We start from the raw sequence: 24,453 nt of genomic DNA, 5'->3' as shown, positions 1-24,453 counted from the left end.
GATCATCAGGTGATCAGGTATTACAAAATATTGGCCACAACACAAACAGAATAAGCTCAGCTTTTGCTCATCAGCTATGATAGTTTCATGATATATAATTAACTTTAAAGAGACAATTGGATTTGTCGATATTGTCATCAGATTGGTGCTTTCCCCAAGGCTTCAACAGTCAATTGCAGGATTAAACCATGTCAACACATCAGATTGGTCCTGATATGGTCCTTTGATTTTTACTAACTGAACTCAAGTTGAACATTGGTGACTAATTGGGTTGGAGTCAAGTCGATTGGGGTCAATTTGGATAGAGCTTGGAAATGAGTTTGGGCATTTATTGAAAGGTTACCAATTAGGACTGAGAGAGCCTCAAATGGTCCTGACTTTACCAGACATACAAAAAATAAGCAGGTTTGTAGGTTAATTGGCCTCTAAAGTGCCCTTAGTGTGTAGAGAGTGGATGAGAAAGTGGGACAACAGAACTAATGTGAACAGGTGATTGATGGTTGACATTGACTCGGTGGGCCGAAGGGCCTGTTTCCGTGCTGTGTCTCTAAACCAAACTAATCATATTTCCCCTAAAGTGGTGGAAAATGATTAGTTCTTTGCTCTCCATCCATCCAACAGGATTAAACAACAGCATTGATACTAAATTAAATAGCCAAGATAACTGATGTTAAGCAAATTCTCAAGCCTACCTTAATGTCAAACTGCAAATAGCGTTTGTCCATTTCTCTGGAAACCAAGTTTTCTATGATATCTACAGGAACTAGTTGAAAACAGTCAAAGGCTGGACATATTATATTGTGGGCTTCTCCCTCTTGAATCTTGATGTTCAAAAACCTGCATAAAGCACAATTATTATAAATATGGAAATGATCATGCATTCAATACTCAAAAGATCAAAACAGCAAAAAAACTCAATGGCTTGCATTTGTGCTCATTGCCAATAATTACACTTACACGTAGACCTTCTATGAAGCTTTGCACTGGAATGTGGCAATTGGGAACCAATTTCAGCACAATGTCTCCAGAGAGGATCTGAGACCTGTGTGAATAGGGCAAACATCTTATCCAATCAGATTGAAGATTCATGAAGCACTTGCTTATTTTGACACAGGAGCCCATGTAACCCAAGGACCACGCCGGTTGCTAGCAGAGCAAAACCATCGGTCCCATGGTCACATTTAATGGCAGGACTGGCTCGAAGGGCATGGTGGCCTAGTCCTGCACCAATTTTCTTGTGCTCAAGGGTCCATGCTGATTCCCAGCACAGCAATGTCATCGATCCCATTCCCTCTCTCCTCATTTCCCTGCAAGTTATTCTCTCTCCATGTCCAGCAAATTTCCTTTGATTATTTTGCCACAACTGCACCAAAAGGTACTGTAAACATAGAAAATAGGTGCAGGAGTAGGCCATTCGACCCAGCACCACCATTCAATATGATCATGGCTGATCATACAGAATCAGTACCCTGTTCCTGCTTTCTCCCCATATCCCTTGATTCCGTTAGCCCTATCTAACTCTCTCTTAAATACATCCAGTGAATTGGCCTCCACTGCCTTCTGTGGTAGAGAATTCCAGATTCACAACTCTCTGGGTGAAAAAATATTTCCTCATCTCAGTCCTAAAGGGCCTAGCCCTTATTCTTAAACTGACCCTTGGTTCTAGACTCCCCCAATATGAGGAACATTTTTTCCTGCATCTAGCCTGTCCAATCCCGTAAGAATTTTATATGTTTCTATAAGATCCCCTCTCATCCAGTGAATTATAAGCCCAGTCGATCCATTCTTTCATCATATGTCAGTCCCGCCATCCTGGGAATTAACCTGGTGAACCTATGCTGCACTCGCTCAATAGCAAGAATGTCCTTTCTCAAATTAGGAGACCAAAACTGCACACAATACTCCAGGTGCTGTCTCACCAGGGCCCTGTACAACTGCAGTAGGACATCCTTGCTCCTATACTCGAATCCTCTTGCTATGAAGGACAACATGCCAATAGCTTTCTTCACTGCCTGCTGTACCTGCAGGCTTACTTTCAACATTACCTAACCTGTGTCTGTGGTGCAGTGAAGCAACCGCATGAACTGCTTGTCCAAAGTGCTTCTCGCCAAATCAGGAAAAGTAAGTTATAGTTCTACACCGATCAGCCAAAACATTACGATCACCTGCCTAATATGCTGTTGGTCCTCCGTGTGCCACCAGAACAGCGACGAAGCATGGACTCTACAAGACCCCTGAAGTTGTCCTGTGGTATCTGGCACCAAAACATTAGCAGCAGATCCTACATGTCATGTAAGTTGCGAGGTGGAGCCACCGTGGATCGCAGTTGTCGATCCAGCACATCCCACAGATGCTCAATCGGATTGAGATCTCGAGAATTTGGAGGCCAGGGCACCACCGTGAACACTTCATCATGTTCCTCAAACCATTCCCGAACCATGTGTGCAGTGTGGCAGGGTGCATTATCCTGCTGAAAGAGGCCACTGCCATCAAGGAATACCATTGCAATGAAGGGGTGTACCTGGTCTGCAACGATGTTTAGGTAAGTGACACGTGTCAAATTGACGTCCACATGAATGGTCGGCCCCAGGGTTTCCCAGCAGAACATTCCCCAGAGCATCACACTCCCTCCACCGGCTTGTCGTCTTCCCACAGACGGTTTGGACCAGACGGGATAGCCTTCGTTGTCCTCGCGCATCGATGAGCCTCGGGCGCCCAACACCCTGTCGCCAGTTTGTGGTTTGTCCCTCCTTGGACCACTGTCGGCAGGTACTCACTGGGAGCACCCCACAAGCCTTGCCGTTTTAGTGATGCTCTGACCCAGTCGTCTGGCCATAACTATTTGGCCCTTGTCAAAGTTGCTCAGGTCTTTACTCCTGCCCATTTCTCCTGCATCCAACACATCAACTTCAAGAACTGACTGTTCATCTGTTGCCTAATATATCCCACCCCTTGACAGGTGCCATTGTAACAAGATAACCAATGTTATTCACTTCACCTGTCAATGGTCATAATGTCTCAGCTAGACTTTTGTGAAGAACCATACATTGAGCCAAAGTGATATATTTTTATGTATAGAATGCATCACCTAAAGGATAAAACGATACCCTTTAAATGGCACCACTACATTAGTTGTCAATAATGCTAAATTGTTTAATCAAGATTAATTATTCAAAATGTAATTAGCAATTTTAACTAACTTGGGCAATAAAAATAATATTTTAGTAAAGTGAAGGTTTCAATTCAGCCCTCAGGTTGCAAGCAGGAAACAGTGAATAGGTCAAGCAACATTTGTGGAAAAACAGAGTAACAAGGAACTGCAGTTACAGGTTTTAAAAAAAAAAAGACAAAGTGCTGGAGTAACTCAGCAGGTCAGGCAGCATCTCTGAAAAACATGGGTAGGTGACATTTTGGGCCGGGATCCTTCTTCAGAGATATCAGTGGAAAATGACTTTGACCAAGGCTTTGGTTAGGTACCATAACATTTTTTGATTTGGTGCCAAATTTTGTTTTCCAGCATCCCTAACAACCTTGAAAGGTTTATTCTACTCAAGGCTGAATTATGGAAAAATCTACCATTAACGCCATGTGACAATTATTGTCATCGTGATAAAAGCTATTCTTCTTGGCCTCCAATTCTTTCTGCAGTGTAAACCAACATGGAAAAGCCACTTAAACCACTGCTGTTTCCTGAGAGCTAACCTCAATCTGCCTTAGAAATTCCCTCAATGATCCCGTAGTTCTTAACAGTTCCTAGGCTACAATCCATAGCTTTTGTTGATACTATTTCAGTCTTCCAATTTTACCCCTCTCCTGTGATTTTGCCTTGTCTGATCAGTGTTGACTGTCATTGGCAGGGATCCATAAATGTTCCTGGAACTTGGAGAAACTTGTCTCTTAATTCTTTATATACAGACACTCCCTTACCTACATAAGGGTTACGTCCCGCAGATCCTTGTGCCCATCAGATGTTACACAAATGGAAGTGCTACTGCAAACACGTAAATTTACTCTTCGGCGCAGAGACCACGCGGGTGGGCTCAAAGAATTGCTTACATAAGTGCGAGTTTAAGCGAGTCGGGGAGTGCTCGCAATTACTTGTTAAAGTGGAAACATGGGAAAAACAAACTTCTTTAAAATATTTGGTAGAGTTAATGTGCATATATTTACAACTCCAAAGCATGGAGCAGTAACTCAGAGTTAGAAATTAGGGGATTGTGAAGCATTTTGCATAGAAAAAATAAACAATGATCCTCACCCTTCCCAGCATCCTCTGCAGAATTCATGACCGCAAGGTACATCCACTGGATCTTCAAATACGGAAATGTTGCACATGCAAATCCCACACTGGAAAAATATCACATTATTAAAAGTAATAATTTAAATATGAAATACAACCTTCAGAAGACTGAAAAAATATTTTTCCGCTTTAGTTTATTAATGTCACATTAGTTATTAGAAATAACTAATGTAGTTTAATGCAGATAAGTGCAAGGTGTTGCATTTTGGGAAGTCAAACCAGGGCAGGACCTTCACAGTGAATGATAAGGGTCTGGGGAGTATTGTGGAGCAGAGGAGTCTAAGGGTACAGGCACTTGGTTCCTTGAAAGGGGCGTCACATGTAGATAAGCTGTTGAAGGCGGCTTTCGGTACATTGGCCTTCATCAGTAAGGATTTGAGCACGGTATTGGGGGTAGGGTGCTGATATGGATAGAAAATTGGTTGGCAGACAGGAAACAAAGAGTAGGGATTAACAGGTCCCTTTTTGAAAGGCAGGCAGTGACTAGTGGGGTACCGCAAGGCTCGGTGCTGGGACCGCAGCTATTTACAATATACATGAATGACTGAGATGAAGGGATTAAAAGTAACATTAGCAAATTTGCGGATGACACAAAGCTGGGTGGCAGTGTGAACTATGAAGAGGATGCTGCGAGGATGGCAGAATCTGATGAATAGAATAGCAAATGTTTGGTAAAAAGAAATATTCAAATGAGATGGTGCTGGTGCAGGCCAAGCACCTCGCAACAAGCTGCTGCCCTTGGTGCAGTGGAGCCCGCAGCAGGCAGTGCTGCAGGTGGGACCAAGAACCTCGAGTCTTCAAGCTTCTCTCATGCTTTTAAAGGGAAACGAGGGAGAAGTTTATTGTTGAAAAATTTCACTCGAATGGATCAACACTGGCATTGCAGGATTTGATCGACTCGTATTCTTTTGGAATAGACAATAGACAATAGACAATAGGTGCAGGAGTAGGCCATTCAGCCCTTCGAGCCAGCACCGCCATTCAATGCGATCATGGCTGATCACTCTCAATCAGTACCCCGTTCCTGCCTTCTCCCCATACCCCCTCACTCCGCTATCCTTAAGAGCTCTATCCAGCTCTCTCTTGAAAGCATCCAACGAACTGGCCTCCACTGCCTTCTGAGGCAGAGAATTCCACACCTTCACCACCCTCTGACTGAAAAAGTTCTTCCTCATCTCCGTTCTAAATGGCCTACCCCTTATTCTCAAACTGTGGCCCCTTGTTCTGGACTCCCCCAACATTGGGAACATGTTATCTGCCTCTAATGTGTCCAATCCCCTAATTATCTTATATGTTTCAATAAGATCCCCCCTCATCCTTCTAAATTCCAGTGTATACAAGCCCAATCGCTCCAGCCTTTCAACATACGACAGTCCCGCCATTCCGGGAATTAACCTAGTGAACCTACGTTGCACGCCCTCCATAGCAAGAATATCCTTCCTCAAATTTGGAGACCAAAACTGCACACAGTACTCCAGGTGCGGTCTCACCAGGGCCCGGTACAACTGTAGAAGGACCTCTTTGCTCCTATACTCAACTCCTCTTGTTACGAAGGCCAACATTCCATTGGCTTTCTTCACTGCCTGCTGAACCTGCATGCTTCCTTTCATTGACTGATGCACTAGGACACCCAGATCTCGTTGAACTCCCCCTCCTCCTAACTTGACTATGTTTATGGCGACTGCAATAATAATGCTACATTGAAAGTGTCCAAGTGGAGCCTTTGGCAGATGATGAAAAATAGGCAAGTCCCCATACGGTTTTGGACCAAGACCCTGCCGGAGGTAGCTGCAATTATTGGCCTGCTATTGGGCCCTCCTGGCCACAGAACATCAGATCACCTCCTCGACTGTAATAATGAGACCACACCTGCCCATTATGCAGTGGGTTAAATCCGAGAATGTCACACATAAGGAGGGCCGAGCCCAACGCCAGTCCATTGTGAAATTTCCGGTAGGGCAGAGAAGGGCCCCAAAGGGATGAGTCGTCTGCATGAGCAGGTTATGGGCCTCCCTGCGGACAAAATGGGGGTGATGAGGAGGATGTTCCACTGGAACCCTCCCCCGTCTCATGGGGTAAGCCCTATAATAACTTGTCTCCGGGCCCTGTACAACTGCAGAAGGACCTCTTTGCTCCTATACTCAACTCCTCTTGTTATGAAGGCCAACATTCCATTGGCGTTCTTCACTGCCTGCTGTACCTGCATGCTTACTTTCAATGACTGATGCACCTGGACACGCAGATCTCGTTGTACGTTCCCTTTTCCTAACTTGACACCATTCAGATAATAATCTGCCTTAGCCCTACAGAATCTCATAGCCTTAGATTTCATCATGGCTGAGAAAGGGGCACGTGCTTTGATCGGGCGGGAGTGCTGTACATATATTCCAGATGATTCAGAGAACATCACCAACCTCGCTGACCACATCCAGGAAGCCACGGAGAAGATTCGAAGGGTCAGAGAACAGTACCACGACTACAACTCCCAGGGAGGCTGGTGGCCTTTTGGGATGTTTAGAGGCTGGTAGACAACAGTGGTGCACTGAGTACTGACCATTGGGACAATCCTGTTGGCAATTATATTACTGCGTTGTATGTGCGGATTGGCATCATGACCACGTGGACTTTACTAAAGCCTGTGGGCCAGATGTAACGAGGTAACACCTGTGGGCCGGATGGAACAAGGTAACACCTGTGGGCCGGATAGAACGAGGTAACACCTGTGGGCCGGATGGAACGAGGTAACGCCCGTGGGCCGGATGGAACGAGGTAACACCTGTGGGCCGGATGTGATGAGGCAACGCCTGTGGGCCGGATGTGACGATAACCAGACTGTTTGAAGGGTGGAATTTTATACGAGAATTGTGCCCGAACAGTCTGTGACCCATAGCGCTATGTTTAAACCCCCTAACGTTGGTGATATTGTACATAATTTACAATACAATTGTACACAATTCTCTTTAACCATTTAGTTTTACATCCTCTCAATTTTTTATTGTCCTCTCTGCCAAAGGAGTGTCTTTGGTGATTCGGGTGACCCAGCCTGAAGAAGGGTTTCAACCCGAAAAATCATCTGCCATTTGCCATATGGCAGTCACCTGCCATATGGCAGTCTTGTATGCATTACGGATAGGGAAAGTCAGACTAATTTTAGAACTATTAAAATAGCTAAGATAAATCGTACATACCACAGGTGTATCATCATCAGTTGGCGATAAGCTGAGATCATCAGGAGAGGTGACAGAGGAACGGGTGGTGCGAGGTGTTCGAGGCGAGGGAAGAGTGTCCCATGCATTATAACCACTGGGAGGTGGAATTGGCATCTGAATACCTGAACGTTGGCAACAGTCTTCAGGGTTTAGCATCCAAGCTTCAAGTAATTTTTCTCGATCCCAGTCTAGGAAATCAGAGCAAATACATAACTACATTATTGCACCGAGTTTGCTATTGCTCCTCTGATATTAAAAGTTTTTTTTGAAAAGCAAAACATGCAATGGAAACTGAAACAAATACAGAATGCTGGAAATACTCTGATTAGATGGCTTCTGTCAGAGAGAGAGCAGGCCACTTGTGCCATTCAATCTCTCGGCTGCGTTGTTTCACAGATTCCCTTTGTTCTGCCCCCGCTCTTCAATTTCCGCAACTTTAAAAACGTTTGATTTTTAACATTTGACCTGTTCCAGACCTGCTCCAAAGATTTGGCCTGTAACGTTTTTTCCCCACTCTGCACAGATGCTACCTCAACTACATTGTCCTTTGCTGATATTCCTGCAGCATCTTGCTTGATGACGACTGTTGTAAAATACTTTGTTACTACTTGGGCTGTGCACTCTGCCTCCAAAAGTTAATGTTGTTTGTGCTTTTCAAATTAAACCATCTCTCCTCTTCCAACTTCTTATTCACATGCTGAATAGAATAGTTCTGGATTTATTTTTCTTTGCAGACAATTTTTCCCAATTCTCTTTAACCATTTAGTTTTACATCCTCTCAATTTTTTATTGTCCTCTCTGCCAAAGGAGTGTCTTTGGTGATTCGGGTGACCCAGCCTGAAGAAGGGTTTCAACCCGAAAAATCATCTGCCATTTCCTCCACAGATGTTTCCTGACCTGCCAAGTTTATCTAGCACTTGTTTCTTTGCTCAAGGCTCCAACACCTGCAGTTTCTTCTATGCCAAAGGACGGTACCTTTTCACTTCGTTGAGTCTATTTATGTGATATATTATCTGAAAGTAATCCCAGCCTAAGCAGCTATTTCTCATAACTATAACTAACGATGTGATATCATGATCAACTTTGCATGCTATCACAAATCTCATCAAAACCTTTCTGTACTATGGCAACACAACTTGCGTTATATACATTTTGAGAATATTCAACTGCTTACATTATATTTCAAATATAAGAGACACAGGTAGGGTAGATAAATCAGTTTATTTTACCCACGGTAAAACAGAGGAACATAGGTTTAAGGTGCGATGAAGGTTTTTTTTACAGAGGATTTGAGATGCAAGTTTTTGTTTTAAACAGAGTAGTTGATATTTGGAACTAGCAACTAGAACTATGGAATAAGACAGTCATTATGTTTAAGAGATATTTAGACAAGCACGAATAGGCAAGGCTTAGAGGACGAATCTAATGTAAGCAGATGGGCAAAAAGGTGGGTCTGAATATGGTGGGTTGAAAGCTCTCCAACTGCTACTCCTTCCCTCTAGTCTTTGAAACCAAGTTCCGTAACATCCCTCTTGCATAAACAAATTAAAAAGGAGAAAACCCACACAGTCACGGGGACAACGTACAAACACTCCGTACAGGCAGCACCCGTGGTCGGGATCGAACCCAGGACTCTGTCACTGCAAATGCTGTAAGGCAGCAATTCTACCGCTGCGCCACCATGACGCCCTTGTACATCTTAAAACGTTGGCAGGTATGAAACCAATTGCAATCAAATAAATAACAATTATTCAAGCAATTATTCATGACCCCCTTGACTTTAAATATAAAAGAAGACTTTGGACAACTACAAAGTGCAAAAAAAAAGATAGATTTGTATAACAGCTGTATTTCTTGATTGCTACAAGTTGATTACCATGGGCTCGGAGCAGTGCCTCTGCAGTAAAGAGTGGGGCTTGAAGCATGTCTGCAGTTTCAACTATCAGCATATCCTTGAGCTTCCTCAGGTCCTGTGGCCTTAGTCCTTCATATGCCTTCATATTAGGAGAAAGTTACAATTAATCAAACAAAAACATGTAAAAACTGTATTATGTAAAATTAAGCAACTGCCACAGTTCAATGCAGCGCATATGGGTCATCTATCTATATACTAAAACTCTTGTTTGTTTGTTTCTTCCTGAACTACAGCCAAAACGGTACACGATAGCGCGACAACTTTAGGGCCACCTTGCTCACCGTCGGTCCTCTGGTGCTAATGGAAGAAGTTTCATTGAAATCAGTGTTAAATATTTTTAAAATTATTCACATTTTAAAGTTTAAGTCTATCTCCTGGGGGGGAGGGTGCACCAATGCAGGACAGGTTTGGGCCCAACGGGTCCACTTGGTCTAGTATATATATATATTACTAAACCTCTCATCTTGTGGATATATTTGTTCTGGAAATACAGCCAAAACAGTACACGATGGCACGACAATTTTAGGGACACATTACTCACCACTGTCCTGGGATTCAAATGTTTGTTATATTTTAAAAGTTTCCCACTTTTTAACGTATAAAAAATCAATTTCCCACTTGCCGTGCCCAAGATGGCCACCGGGGGTGGGACTCGCCCGAGTGACGACCAATGAGGGGTGCCTATGATAGCCGCCGGGGCTGGGACCCATCTGAGTGACGGGAGTGGGGGCCAAAGAGGGCGGGGGGTGCCCAAGATGGCCACCGGGGGCGGGATCTGCCCGAGTGACGGGAGTGGCGGTCATTGGGGGGGGGGGGTGAGGAGACCGGAAGAGGCGCGACTCGCCTGCTGCTCAGCTACTAAAGAACGTTTGTAGGAGGCTTGGAATGGGGCTGGGGCCGGGTGACTCCCTCAGGAGGGGTTTGGACCCAACGGGTCCACCTTTTGCTAGTAAACATTAAAGTTAATTCTTCACAAATTTTGAAATTAATTTTAGTATGATAAACAATTTTTAATAAATGCTGGATCAACATTTTAAAACGCTGAAATAAGGCAACACTTTAAAATTGAACAATGACAATTTTTGCATTTCTTAGATTCGGCCAATTTGCTCAAATTTCAACAGCCTTCAAGGAATCAAATGGCACAAAATTATAATGAATACATAATTCAAGCAGTATGATGGAACAAAATGTAAACCTTGTTAAAGATGCACAACAAATGAAAATTACAGCTCTATATTACAGCAAGTTATAATGTTAACAGTTTTACTACATTAATTCATCACCTCGCCTAGGTGAAACACATTAAAATGGAATTTTATCAGTATGTCATCAGTGACACAAATAACTTTAATTATGCTTTCTTAAATGCAAACGTCTAGCAAGTAAAACCTTGGCTGAATGACTGCAAAGGGCAGCATTAAAGTAAAATGTTATGTGTGCAGCAAATGCTACGTGAAAACAGAAAGCACTGATTACATTCAGATTAAATAGCTTCTGTAGAAAGAGAGAGAAAAAAATCACATCTCAGCCCGAAATGTTTTAATTCAATGTCTAGCACCAATGATTAGTCAGAAACCGAGATGGTGCTCCTCTGGCTTGCATTGGACTTTGCTGGTATAAGAATCCAGAGCAAGAGTGAACCAAAATGACAGGTAACTGGAAGCTGTAGGTTCAGGTATGATCGATTTCTAACTTTCCCTAATCGTGTTGAAAGGACATTGGCCTGATACCTTAATTGTTTCACACTCCACAGATGCTGCAGCACCTGCAAAGTATTGAAAACATTTTCTGTTTTTAAATTCAAATACACAGCATTTTTAGTATTAAACATCTTTAGTATTAAGATTAATAAAGAATCTTTAATTAAGTTATTTGTTTTTGCTAAAATATCTGGCCAGGGTCATATTGGTGACAATGAAGCAATCTTGTTTTGTTTCCGAATAGCAAATTGATTTGAAGATATGTCACGGTCACCTGTGACTAATCTATAAAGTTCATTTGTTTCATGTTGAAAGTGACAAATAGTATAAAAACAATACCTCTCTTCGGTCCAAAGCTGCATACTCTGCTTCCACTTCTTCAGCTTCTGGATCTCGTGAAAATACCATCCGTGACTCAAGATTAAGAGCTAGATCCTTATGATGCTGTTTCTCAGCAGAGTCACAGGGTGTGTCTCGGTTTTCATTTTCTGCAAAGAGGTCTGCATCATATTTCACTAAAAGCTGCAATCAATAAAGAATAAAATGCTAGGTTTTCATGCCCATGGTTGAACACAAGGAAAAAGTGCTACTCTGGGGCTGTAGAAAGCATCTTGTCCGGCAACATCTCAATCTGGTTTAGGAACAGCTCTGCCCAGGACAGGATTCATTTCACTGCACATCGTGTATGTGCATGTGACAAATAAACTTGACGTGACTTGAGGAAGGCTCTGCGGAGAGTAGTGCGTTCGTCTGAACGCACTATAGGAACTACACTCGCCCCCCTGCAGGACCTATACATCAGGAGGTGCAGATCCAGAGCCAGCAACATTATGGGGGACCCCTACCACCCCAGCAACGGACTGTTCCAGCTGCTACGGTCAGGCAAGCGCCTCCGCTGTCACGCTGTGAAAACAGAGAAGATGAGATGGAGTTTCTTCCCACAGGCCATCAGGATTGTTAACTCTTATATCACCAGGGACTAGTTTACTGTACTAATTTATTTTTTGTGTTGGGTCTTTATTTTTAATTTTTTTTAAAATCTTGCTATTCTGTTTTGTAGTTTTAGAACAATCCGCAGGCATTGCCACTTTCATTTCACTGCACATCTTGTATGTGTATGTGACAAATAAAGTAGACTTGACTTGACGTGCAGGTTAGACATTAGCAAATATTACCCCAACATAGACTTTCCCTTTATTACTTCCATTTGAATTTGCTAAACAAGTCACATTTTAAATAATGAATTACTACAAAGTAACATATTTCTGAATATCACCAAAACAACTGAACTTGTGGACAAATACACTGCTTGCTGTCACTTAGGGTTAGATTTTCCAGAGATTATTTTAAAATAATTAATATAGTCAGTTGGTGTACACTTTGACCATTTATCAATTTGTTTTTGGTTCTGTAGGCCAGCAGCTGAAATTTAGTTCCATCATCTGTCCAATGCAAGTGTGAGGGAGAGAAAAAAATGAAAACACCACTGTAAAAACACTAAGAAAAATGGCTTTGTAATGGGGAGGGACATGAATAAGAGAGATTGTTGAGGAGGTAAGACCTACGAAAATAAAGTATATATCATTTCTGTTTATAAAAATATGAAGGTGAAAAAAATGGTATTAGGTTGTTACACAGAGTGACTTTCAATGCAAATCCCATTGAGTCATCACCCTATGTTGGCCTTGTGCATATCAGATCAATTCAATATTGAAAGTATAAAGACACAAATAATTTCATTCCAGTCCCTGGCATAATACAGATTGAAGCTGGTGAAGGAAAGATTGAATTTAATAAAAAGACAATTTCAAATTTTGGGAAAAATAGAAAAGTACTAGATAACAAAAAAAGGGGTAATTTTCATTTGATCAAGGATTATTGTCAATGCTAAACATTTGATAGGATATAATAGATAGAAACAGAGTTTAGTTTCCAGTGATTAGGGATCAAGATAGATTTGTGACAAAGTAGGAGAACCTTTAGAAAAAAAGTGTTTGCATTCAAGCGTGCATTAGTAAACTACAGAAGTTTATCAGAGCACTTCACTATTCACTTCACAGGAACATTAGCAAACAATTTTATGTTGGAAAATGAACTAAATATTAGTCAAACAGAAGGTCTGACCATAATGGAGGCAAAAGAACTGAAAAGGCAGAAGGTTTAAGGACACAATACACAGGGACGAGTGATTGAAGGCATGGGCACCAACAAGAGAAAGTTAGATTTAGCTTAGGGCTAACGGAATCAAAGGATGGGGGAAAAAGCAGGTACGCGGTACTGATTTTGGATGATCAGCCATGATCATATTGAATGCTCAAAGGGCCGAATGGCCTACTTCTGCACCTATTTTCTATGTTTCCACAATGAATTATATCTGAAACCATCCAGAGGAAAGAATCTTAGAGAATTGTAGGAGGATAAAGTGCTCGAAAGGAAAAAAAGCTAGACCACAGAGAAATGTAAAACAAAAATAGAGACTTTTCAAAATTCAAGAGTTCTTTAAGCAGTGGTTGATAGATGTCTTCATGTTTAGAGATGAAAACTGTGCAGAGTGCAGTTAAAGGACTGTCAGAAAGTGATTTTGACTATCAATTTGGAGGTTAGAGTAAGGAGTATGGCCAGAAGGGTTTTGGGATAATTAAGTCCAGTGATAACAATGGCATGAATGAGGTTTCAGCAAATGAGCTGGGGGTTGACCGGACCTCGGGCTATGCAATGCAGGTAGAAATAAGACTATATCCATACCATCAATGAGAGTACCTAAATTATACATAATAATATCGAAATTGTCAGCATTAAATAATATATTAATGCAAATCTGATCAATCTCCAGAAACCAGCAAATATACGAGTAAGAGGTACTCAGAACAATTCTAAGCATAAAGTATATGAAAAATGCTGCACTTTGTTGTACAAAGTGCAAGTGCATTTTTGAAATAGTGTATTAAGTCAGTTTGAAACACGAGAATGCAGATGCTGGAATCTTGAGCAAAAACCAATCCCTTGGAAGAACTCGGTGGGTCAGTTATTGCTTAGCAATTTTTTAGGCCTTGAAATGATCTGTGCAGATTATAATTCCTTCAAATACGTGCAAGTAGTGAGTGTTAAAATTAGTAGATAAAAAATCCAAACTGTTTGTATTTCAGCTTTTACAATAAAACTGTGTACAGCAACCCTAAAAGTTCCAAAACTAATTTAAAACGTGTGCTTTTTACTTTCTAGTTTGCTATGTGTGCGCTTGTGCAAATTCCTCAGTGAGATGCTGAATGCCATTTGAGTTACTCAACCTCAGGGATCTCTTTAAATGGATGCTAGAAAATGGAAATCTACACTGTCTTCAAGGTCACTGACTGGTTACACTGCTTTGTCGTCAATGAACTCACTTTAGCTTAAAATGTAGCAAGTAGTAAACTTTCGTTATAATGGACCACAGGGAGTGTAATGGTGTGTGTTAGTGCCGATTGTTCACTATAACCGAGTAAGGTATTATCATTGTACATAGTTGAAATAAAAAAACTGCAGCTGATGGTTAATACACAAAAGGAGACAAACTGCTGGAACAACTCAGCAGGTCAGGCTGTATCTCTGGAGAACATGGATAGGTGATGTTAGGACCCTTCTTTGGACTGATTCAGTCTGCTGAGTTAGTCCAGCACTTTGTGTCGTTTCACCTTAAAACTAGGTGTCCGTGAGCCCCTCTTCGCCAGCTGCCACGGCTGTTGTTGCGGCTCAAGGTTGTAGCCCAAGGTGGAGTATGTCAGCGACTCCGGTGGAGGTGGGTAATGAGGGTGGAGGTGGGTAATGAGGGTAGAGGCCAAGTGGATAGATCGACGGGGGAGGAGGGAGAATGGCGGAGCAGACAAAGGGAAGAAAGAAACAGCCGCTGGTGAAGGGAGGAATCAAGCGCGTCCTGTCGGTGGCCTGTAGTAAGCACTGTCCCCAGGGGCTATGACATAAGCTGCAACAATAGTCACGTCAACTCGACGGTACGGTGGGTGAAGAAGGGCTCGCTGGTGCACCTCGCGAGCCAATGTGGCATCACAAGCCAGGGCTGTAAGCGGAGGGGAGGTGGTGCGAGCTGGGGGTGGCATCGGCAGGTCCGCCTGCTATAACCAAAATCTGCTATGAAGGGATCCATTAAAATGAGGATTTACTGTATTTGCATGCTCAAAATATCCTGAACAGGATTACCTGCTTTGTGGTTTTTAAAAATATTCAACATTTTGAATATTGAGCTTGAGTCTTTAAAAAAAGTTACAAGCTTCAAAACTTTATATTTTAAATCGTCATCCCATTCCAATGGTTATCACGTTAAACTTCAGGGAAAATATGCATTTCAACTCTCAAATGTAAATTATGGTCATTATGGATTTTTGCAACTTTAGTCCAAGATAGTTTAAAATAAATTTGGTGAATTAAAAAATACAACAAATATTTGATTGACCTTCTCTTAAATTTGATTTGGCTTCATCACAAAATAAAAAATTGATATACGCATTCCTCAAATGGCTATTTCACTTCTTGGCTTTCTGATTTACTGAACGCATGTAATTATTATTGAAATCTAAATTAGACATATTTAAACCACATGGCTGCCGAGGAATAATTACCTCCACACATGTTTTCATCCCTGAGGCAGCAGCATAGTGCAAAGGTGTGCTCTTTTTGTTGTCAATGGCATTGTTTTCAGCCTTTTCGAACTCGCCTTTGTCAAGTTTGGCACCCTTCCACCTAAGGATCAAGTGTAGACATTCAGCTCTCTTGTCATCATCTTCATAGGGTCGTGCAAGACGAGGCTGCAGGGCTGCTTCAGGAAGCATGATATGCGGCCCCATACACAACAAATGCAAAGCAGTCTCATTATGTATATTCCGCTTGTTTGGATTCCCATCTTTGTTGAAAAGGAAGATTCTGTGTGGCACAAGGGAAATGATGGTCAAAAGAGGTGATTTTCAAAAGAACTAACTGATCACAATCATTGTGCTAGTCAATTCAATATGTTGTTATAATACAAAGCAATGTGCTGGATTAGAAAGTTGTGACATGATAATTAGCCTAGAAGAAAACATTTTGCACCTCATTCAGTTCGTTCCAAATCTCAGGTTTATTGCAGTCTCTGCATTTAGTCCTTTGGTAAAGAATTAAATTAACAATGAGAATATCCCATCCCCTCCGGGGATGAATAAAGTTTTATCGTATCGTATTGTAGCAAGGGCTGGCATTCTCCACTAAGTTAAGATTATTCCTCTACAATTTCATATTGGGATTCCCGAGGGGGAACCTGGAATTTGAGGGCTCTGTTCAAAAATAAAGAGTTGTCTATTTAAAACAGATGAAGCACAATTTTTCTTTGTCATGATTCAGAGTCACAGAGTAATAGAGTATGGAATCAGACCTTATAAGCAAACTCATCCATGCCAACCAAGACACGCATTTAAGTTAGTCCCATTTGCCCGCCTTAAGCCAATATGCCTCTTAATGTTTCCTATCTGTATACCTGTCCAAATGCTGTTACTGTCCTCGCCTCAACCACTTTATCTAGCAGCTCATCCATGTAAGCACCATCCTGTGTGTGAACGAGTTGCCCTTCAGGCCCCTTTCATATCTTTCCGCTCTCAACTTCAACCTAGTTTTTGATTCTGCTTCCCCGAGAAAAAGACAATGTGCATTCACCTTTTCTATGCCCCTCACGATTTTAGGCATTTCTATGAAATCATCTCAGTATCCTATGTTCCAATAAACTCCTAGCCTACCCAACCTCTGAGTCCTGACAACATTCTTGTAAATCCTCTTTATACTTTTTTCCAACTTAATGACATAAGTCCTGTAGTAAGGTAACCAAAACTGTACACAATACCCAAGTGTAGCATTACAAACATCTTGTGCAATAGCAATAACATCCTGCAATAGCAATAACTCCAGTAATCAGAACCCTAATTGATGAAAGCCAGCATGTCAAATGCTCATCGGTCCATCAATTGCACAACAGTCCTTTTCACTGTGAAAGTTATACCCTGGTTCAACTTCCCAAAAATGAAGCAACAAATACAAATAAAAATGTTTCCACTGCAATCTCCCTGTACATCTGCTCCTTTAATTCCATATCCTTGTTTCTAAATTCCACACATATAGCCTCACTTGACAATCACCCAAGAATATTCTCTCCAAGCACTGTGGTTAAGCCTTCCTTCATCAAAAAATCAACTCCCCTCAACACTTAGCTGCACTTTGTCATGCCTATTGCATCTGTACCCTGGAACATCAGCTGTCAGTGCTTCAGTCTCTCTGTTATGGCTATATTATCCCAATTCTGAGCCAATTCACACACTATGTTTGCCCGCTCTACCTCTTAGGCCTTTTGCATTGAAATAAATGCAGTTCAAAACACCTGTCTTCCACTATATCCTGCTCTTGGCTATCCTGACTACTGAACATGCTCTATTTGACTGCAGTATTTGCCCCAACTTCTCGTATGCCACGTTTCCGATCATGGACCCACCCTCTCCCGTCAACGTAGTTGTAATTGTTTCTGAGTAACATTCCTCACAGGATATTGGATCCGTCCAGTTCAGGTGTGTCCCATCCCTCTCATACAGGTATCCTCTCCCCAGAAAAGATTCCAGTAATCCAAGAATTTAAATCCCTGCCCTGCTCCACAAGCTCTTCAACCACAAATCAAGCTGCCTTATCTTCCTATTTCTGCATAGCGATTGGGAGTAAAAAAAACAATTAATACCCTTAAGGTCCTGCTTTTTAAACCTCTGTCCGAACACCCGATATTCACTTCGCAGGACCTTGCCCCTTTTCCCAATTATGTAGATGGTAGCAATGTGCACAACAACCCCTGACTATCTCGCCCCCCCCCCCCCCCCCTCCCGCATCCCCCTCCTTGAAGATGCTCTGCAAACATCAGACATCCTTGACCCTGGCACCAGGGAGGCAACATATTATCTTAGCCACTTTCTCGCATCGGACTCCACCCCTCCCTGCTTGGTCATGGAGCTAGTTATGGTGCCATTGACCTGGGTGCTGCTATTGGCCTTTTAAATGCCATTCCGCTAACAGTATCCAAAGAGGTATACCTGTTACAGAGGGAAATGGCCAAAGGGAACACTGCACTGCATGCCCATCACCTTTATCTTTACTGGTGGTCACCCAACTACCTGCACCTTAGATGTGACCGTCTCACTGAAACTCACATGGATAATACTCTCAGATTCCAGGTGATCCTGGGTGTGTCCAAGTCTCGATTCAGTCTTTGTTCGAATTCTCTCTTTCTCAAAGAATCATGGAAATAGCCTTCAAATATTTTAAGAGGTAGATAGAGAGGATCCAAGGCGAGATAGCTGAATGGAATGTGAGGTGTTGCATTTTGTGAAGTCTGACATGGCAGGATCAACGCAGTGAATGGTAGGGCTCTGGGGAGTGTTGTAGAGCAGAGGGATCTTAGGAGTGCAGGTGGTTCGTTGAAGGTGGAGTTGCAGGGAGATAGCGTGGTCAAAAGGCCTTTGGCATATTGGCCTTCGTCAGTCAGAGAATTGAGTGGAGAAGTTGGGAGGTCATGTTGCAGTTGTATAAGACGTTGGTAAGGTCGCATTTAGAGTATCGTGTTACAGGAAAGATGTTGTTAAGCTGGAAAGTGTACAGAGAAGATTTACAATATTATCAGGATTAGAGGGTCTGAGCTATAGGACGAGGTTTAGGCTGGGACTTTATTCCTTGGAGTGCAGGAGGATGAAGGGTGATCTTATAGAGGTGTATAAAATCATCAGAGGAATAGATCAGGTAGTTGCAGAGTCTCTTGCCCAGAGTAGGTGAATCGGGGACCAGAGGACATAGGTTTAAGGTGAAGGGGGAAAGATTTAATAGCAGGGGGTAACTTTTTCACACAAAGGGTGGTGGGTGTATGGAACGAGCTGCCAAAGGAGGTAGTTGAGGCAGGGACTATCCCAACATTTAGAAACAGTTAGACAGGTACAGATAGGACAGGTTTGGAGGGATATGGGGCAAACGGGGGCAGGAGGGACTAATGTAGCTGGGACATGTTGGCCGGTGTGGGCAAGTTGGGTTGAAAGGTCCGTTTCCACACTCTATAGATACTTGACAATGTAGTGAAAGTTTACAAGCAGAGGGGAATACAATCTAGGTTACAAAAAGAAACAAAGAACTGCGGATGCTGGTTTGTACCAAAGATGGACACAAAGTGCTGGAGTAACTCAGCAGATCAGGCTGCATCTCTGGAGAAAAAGGATGGGTGATATTTCGGGTCGGAACTCTTCTTCAGTCTCAAAAAAAATGTTAGTCATAACTGAGACATGATTTCCCATGCACAGTCCTGCTGACTATCCGTAATTAGTCTATGCCTTTCCGAATGCAAGTAGAACCAGTCTATGAGAATCCCCTCCAGCAACTTTCCCTCATTGATGTTAGGGTGTCCAGCATGCGCTTTCCCTCGCAGCCCATCTTAATTAAAGGCACAACATCAGCCATTTTCACTTGACAGGGATTTATCCACCTTTCTGGCTTTACGACTGACTGCCCATACTTCTTTTTGTAAAGTGGACGCATTTTAGGACATCACTATACATGGACAATTGTATGTTTAAGCAAAAAAGGTACATTAAGTGAAGGGTATGTCTATGAGATTATTCTGAAAATAAAAGGCTTATTTTTTGAAAAGCATTATTTAACTGAGGGCCACAAAGACCAGCAAGTATGGGAACAGGAGTGAATGGAACATTATTCTATTTAGGACATGGGCAGCAGAGTTAGGATTCACTCAAGTATACAGAGGTCTAAAGTCTGAAGAAGAGTCTTGAGCCGAAACGTCACCCATTCCTTCTCTCCAGAGATGCTGCTTGACCCGCTGAGTTACTCCAGCATTTTGTGTCTACCTTCAATTTAAACCAGCATCTGCAGTTTTTTTTCCTATTAAAACTAGAAAGGCTAACCAATGGTCAATTTGAAACGTCACCCATTCCCTCTCTCCAAGATGCTGCCTGACATCCTGAGTTACTCCAGGATTTTGTGATGCCTTCAATTTGTACCAGCGTCTGCAGTTATTTTCCGACACAACACTGGGACAGAATCAACTGATGTTTGGCTTTGATCTTTCCAATATTTGGTTAGAGAAAATGTCCACTCATTTGTTATTGACCAACTTAGTTATCCAATTTAGAGTGAGCAGAATGGTCTCAAGAGGTGGTGTGGAGAAGTAGATATCATGAGCATTTATGCAGAAATGTTGCACCTGCTTATTGTGTATTAGGAACGTATAGATAAGAGGATATGGACGCATCTTCGAGGAACAAAGGTTATAAGAGTTGATGTAGGATGAAAAAGCATGCCGGGGATTCTGTAAAAGGTGAAACTCTTGTAATTTTCCAATAATAAATGACATGTTGAATTGTTAATAGGTCACATGCAATACACATATTAAATAACAATTAAATGGATTCTTCAGAAGTCCAAATTTAAAGAAGAAATAAAATCATTCATTACATGTCTTCAGTAGCCAATGCACAACTTCAAGTACTGCAACAAAAAAAAATTCCTCCACCAACTTTACCCCACCTCTGCCTGAAATTTCAACTGTGCTGCAGAAGATTTTATCAACACTGCCTAATAACTATAGAAGAATGAAGTAATCATTATACATTCTGTTGCTCCATTTCTCATGGAAATTAAACATATAAATCCAGGTGAAATAAAAAATTCAGTTCGTATCACTCAAATAAAGCAATTTCAAAGCAAAAACAACAAATATGACAGTTAAAAAAAATCTTTTGCACGACAAGAATGAACCCATGAGGATGCTATAAATTTTACCTCGAACCAAGCAACAAATTTTGAATACTTACCGCAACAACTTGCTCATAGCATGTCTGGCAGCATAATGAAGAGGAGTGTTATGTTGATATGGTTCCCCATAAGAGGTATTTGGATCCAGAGACTCTTTGAACTGAGGATTGCTCTCATACAGCTGGTAAGCCAAAGACTCATCCCCATTTATCAGCGCTTTACGAAATTTAGTTGTGGTGTTCCCCATATTTTATTGAGAAGCGTTGGCACTTTCAGTTTCAGCCACTTGACATGCTGACTTCCAATAGCATGCTTCACATCCTAAAGGACAAACGGATTTCAAACAATGCACTTGTTAGAAGCAATGCTTTGACGTATCTGTACAAATGATTCTTTCTGCATAGATTATTCTATATAATTAAATAATCAGTAACTGCAGCAATAACATAATAGGTGGCTTTGATTCCTTATAATCAGTTCAGTCACCTCCTTGGCAAGTCATGAAATCACAAATACAAAACAAGCACTTTTAGGTTTGGTTTCGATCTTGAAATAGCCACTATGACTATTCTTTTTATTCAAGATTGGGGCTACTATATCAAATTAGAGATATTCAGAGAGACAGCTCTAATTTCTAAGAGACTACTCCACAGATTATCCAACATGCAGCATTCTGCTGTACATTCCTCAACTCTTTCTCCCCCCCACATTTACTAAGGATCACGGATCATAGATGACAATTTCCTGAGATGAAAAAATTAATGGTTGGAAAATGAATTATTGTGCTGAATCAAGTGCGAGGCAAGCACAATTCCTTATTCAGTGAGCAGTGCTGCAATTTCTAGTTAGTGGGCGACATTTATATTTCAAGCTCTCAATTATACAGCTTTTCAAAGTAATCTTAATTTAACCTTCCAATTTAAAAATTAAACCTTAGATTAACAAACCAAGTTGCACTCCAGAATGAGCAATTCTAGTTATCAGCAAATGATACAATTCAGAATTTATTTGGCAAATCCCCAATATAACATTACATATGATAACAGCTATTTTCGTAGAACAAATATATGGACAGCATACAGGAACCAAATGACGTATCATCTAAATGGAGAAAGATGGCAAATGAGTTAAATTCAGAAGGATCGAGGTGTTTGAGTAAATGAACCACAAAAAATTTGCAGGCAGATCCAATAAGCAGTTAAGAAAGGAGACAGCCTGTTGTCTTTTATTGTGAAAGGGCTGGAGTTTAACTACAGGGAAGTTTTGTTACAATTATATAGGATGTTGATGAAGCCACACCTGGAATACCTCTTCTTAAAAAAAAGGATATAACAGCAATGAAAATAATTCAAAGAAGATTCACCAGGCAAATTCCTGGAATGGGAGGGTTGACGGATCAAGAGAGGCTGGGCAGCTTGAGTTTGTATTCTTTGGAGCGTAGAATAAGACATGACCTTGTACAAACAAATATGACCCTAAGGGGTCTTGACAGAGTAGAGATGTTTTCACTCTTGCGAAGGGAAATTCTGAATTCTCTGTCTCCAAAGGTGGTGGAGACCAAATTACTAGATACATTTATGGAGGAGATCAATAATTGAAAGATGGCAGAATTGGGGGTTATGGAGAATTGGTACAGGAATTGAGGTTGCACAAATCAGCCATGACCATATTGAATGATGGAATATGACAGGCATGAGGTTCCTGGTGGCCTTGTCCTGTTTATATTTTATTGCATTTATGTGAACGCAAGTTAAAAACCAAAAGGTACTGGCATGCAAAAGAAAAACAATAAACAAAGTTATTGTGGCATGTGGTCATCCTCTCAATCTGCATAACAGGTCACATTGTGCAGACCTTTCTGAAAAGAAACACTGGAATTCTGCTGTTCCTACAGTTGCAGATCTGCACGGATCCAATACGTGCCCGCAAAGTCTGGAGCCAATATACATGTCATTCCACTCTATTGATGTTCAAGAGCAGAGCTGTTTTGCTCCAATTCATGACCATTATACTGGGGAAATCAACCCTTCTAATTCCATACTAATCAGACTCAGTATGGGATCGAGTCTCCATTCATTTCAGTGGAGATACTTAGTCCAAAGATGGGGATTTTACATTATAATTAGAAGTTAATTGTTTATTTGTTTAATTGTTTAAAAATTATAGTTTAAATTATATATAGCATTTTCAATGGTTTTAAATCTTCTTCAAATATAGGAAACATCTTGGACTTTTTTTCCAGTTGAGTGAAGGAGGCTGAAGAAGTGTACAATAGGGGAGTCATAGATAGAATAGTCAAAAATCTTTTTTAATAGCAGCAATATCAAAACAAGATGGAGAATTTTATTGTGAGAGGAAAAGTGTTTTAAAGTAGATCTCAGAGTCATAGAATTGTACAGAGGAGAAACAGGCCATTAGGCACAACTTGTCTACATCAATCAATGAGCACCTTTGCATATTAATCGCATCTCAGCACTTGGTCCCTAGCCTTCCATGTTAAGGCATTGCACGTATCACAAAATGCTGGAGTAACTCAGCGGGTCAGGCAGCATCTCTCCAGAGATGCTGCCTGACCCGCTGGGTTACTCCAGCATTTTATGATACCATCGATTTGTACCAGCATCTGCAGGTATTTTCCTACAAGGCATTGCACGCATTCATGAGGACATTTTTTAAATGCTGCTTCAACTACTCTCTAAGGCAGTGGTTTCCAGGTAACAGCATGGGTTACGGCAGCCCCCCCTCCAATTCTCTTCCCCCTTAAATCTGTGTCAGAGTTTTATCTATGTCGGGCATGGACTCAAGTGTCCTGCAGTTGACCCTTTCTATAATGCTCAATTTTATACACCTTAATCATGTCCACTCTTAACCTTCTTTGATACAGGAAGATAGACCTAACTTCTCCAGTCTCTTTTCATAGCTAAACTGTTCCATTCCAAGCAACAACCCGGCGAATCTCCTCTGCACCCTCTCCAGCACTATCACATCCTTCCTATATCTCGGTGACCAGAACCTCACAAACTCAGTCAATCGGTCAGATGGGATCAACCCTTGGCAAAGTCATATTTGCAGTTTCCAATTTGTCCCTGTCATTCCAAATGATTAATCCTCTCCTTACATTTTTTTCCAGCATCTTCCCCACCACTGATATTGAGGCTCACAAGTCTTTCGTGATCACACTTTTTCCATGAAAAAGGGAATGTTTGTGGTCAACCAGTACCTCACTCGTGTCCACCAAAGATGAAAAAATCTCAGCCAGAGCCCCACCAATCTCTTCCCATGCCCCCTGTAGTGGCGTTTAATCACCTTTAAGACCGTTACTGCATCATATTTCCTTCATTTATGGAGACCTGCATCAGAGTTTTACCCCACACAGGCAAATGGGACTTATTCAATATGGCTGAAGGGACCAGTTCTATATTGTATCTCTATGACTTTACACATGTTCACTGAAGTCTCCAACTACAGGGACCGTTTCCTTTGTGAATACCAATGAAAAGTATTTATTCAGGATCTCACCTTCTG

The 24,453-nt window shown here is 41.6% G+C and overlaps 1 protein-coding gene across 8 annotated transcripts in view; it reads right to left on the bottom strand.

Annotated features, from left to right (window-relative positions):
• Positions 1 to 24,453, bottom strand: part of LOC144603822 (ankyrin repeat and IBR domain-containing protein 1-like) — a 65,883-nt gene that overhangs the window by 28,001 nt on the left and 13,429 nt on the right. For all 8 annotated transcript variants that reach the window (XM_078417563.1, XM_078417545.1, XM_078417572.1 and 5 more), the window contains 7 exons: positions 20,988 to 21,249; positions 15,738 to 16,038; positions 11,467 to 11,649; positions 9,386 to 9,503; positions 7,489 to 7,697; positions 4,259 to 4,347; positions 693 to 837 (listed from right to left, as the gene is read on the bottom strand). In XM_078417563.1, coding sequence (XP_078273689.1) covers positions 693 to 837; positions 4,259 to 4,347; positions 7,489 to 7,697; positions 9,386 to 9,503; positions 11,467 to 11,649; positions 15,738 to 16,038; positions 20,988 to 21,175 — 1,233 coding nt within the window. In that variant the 5' untranslated portion in view covers positions 21,176 to 21,249. The remainder of the gene's footprint in view (positions 1 to 692; positions 838 to 4,258; positions 4,348 to 7,488; positions 7,698 to 9,385; positions 9,504 to 11,466; positions 11,650 to 15,737; positions 16,039 to 20,987; positions 21,250 to 24,453) is intronic.

This window comes from Rhinoraja longicauda, chromosome 2, assembly GCF_053455715.1.
Source record: "Rhinoraja longicauda isolate Sanriku21f chromosome 2, sRhiLon1.1, whole genome shotgun sequence".
NCBI lineage: Eukaryota > Metazoa > Chordata > Chondrichthyes > Rajiformes > Arhynchobatidae > Rhinoraja > Rhinoraja longicauda.
This window is presented reverse-complemented; position numbering and strand designations above follow the sequence as displayed.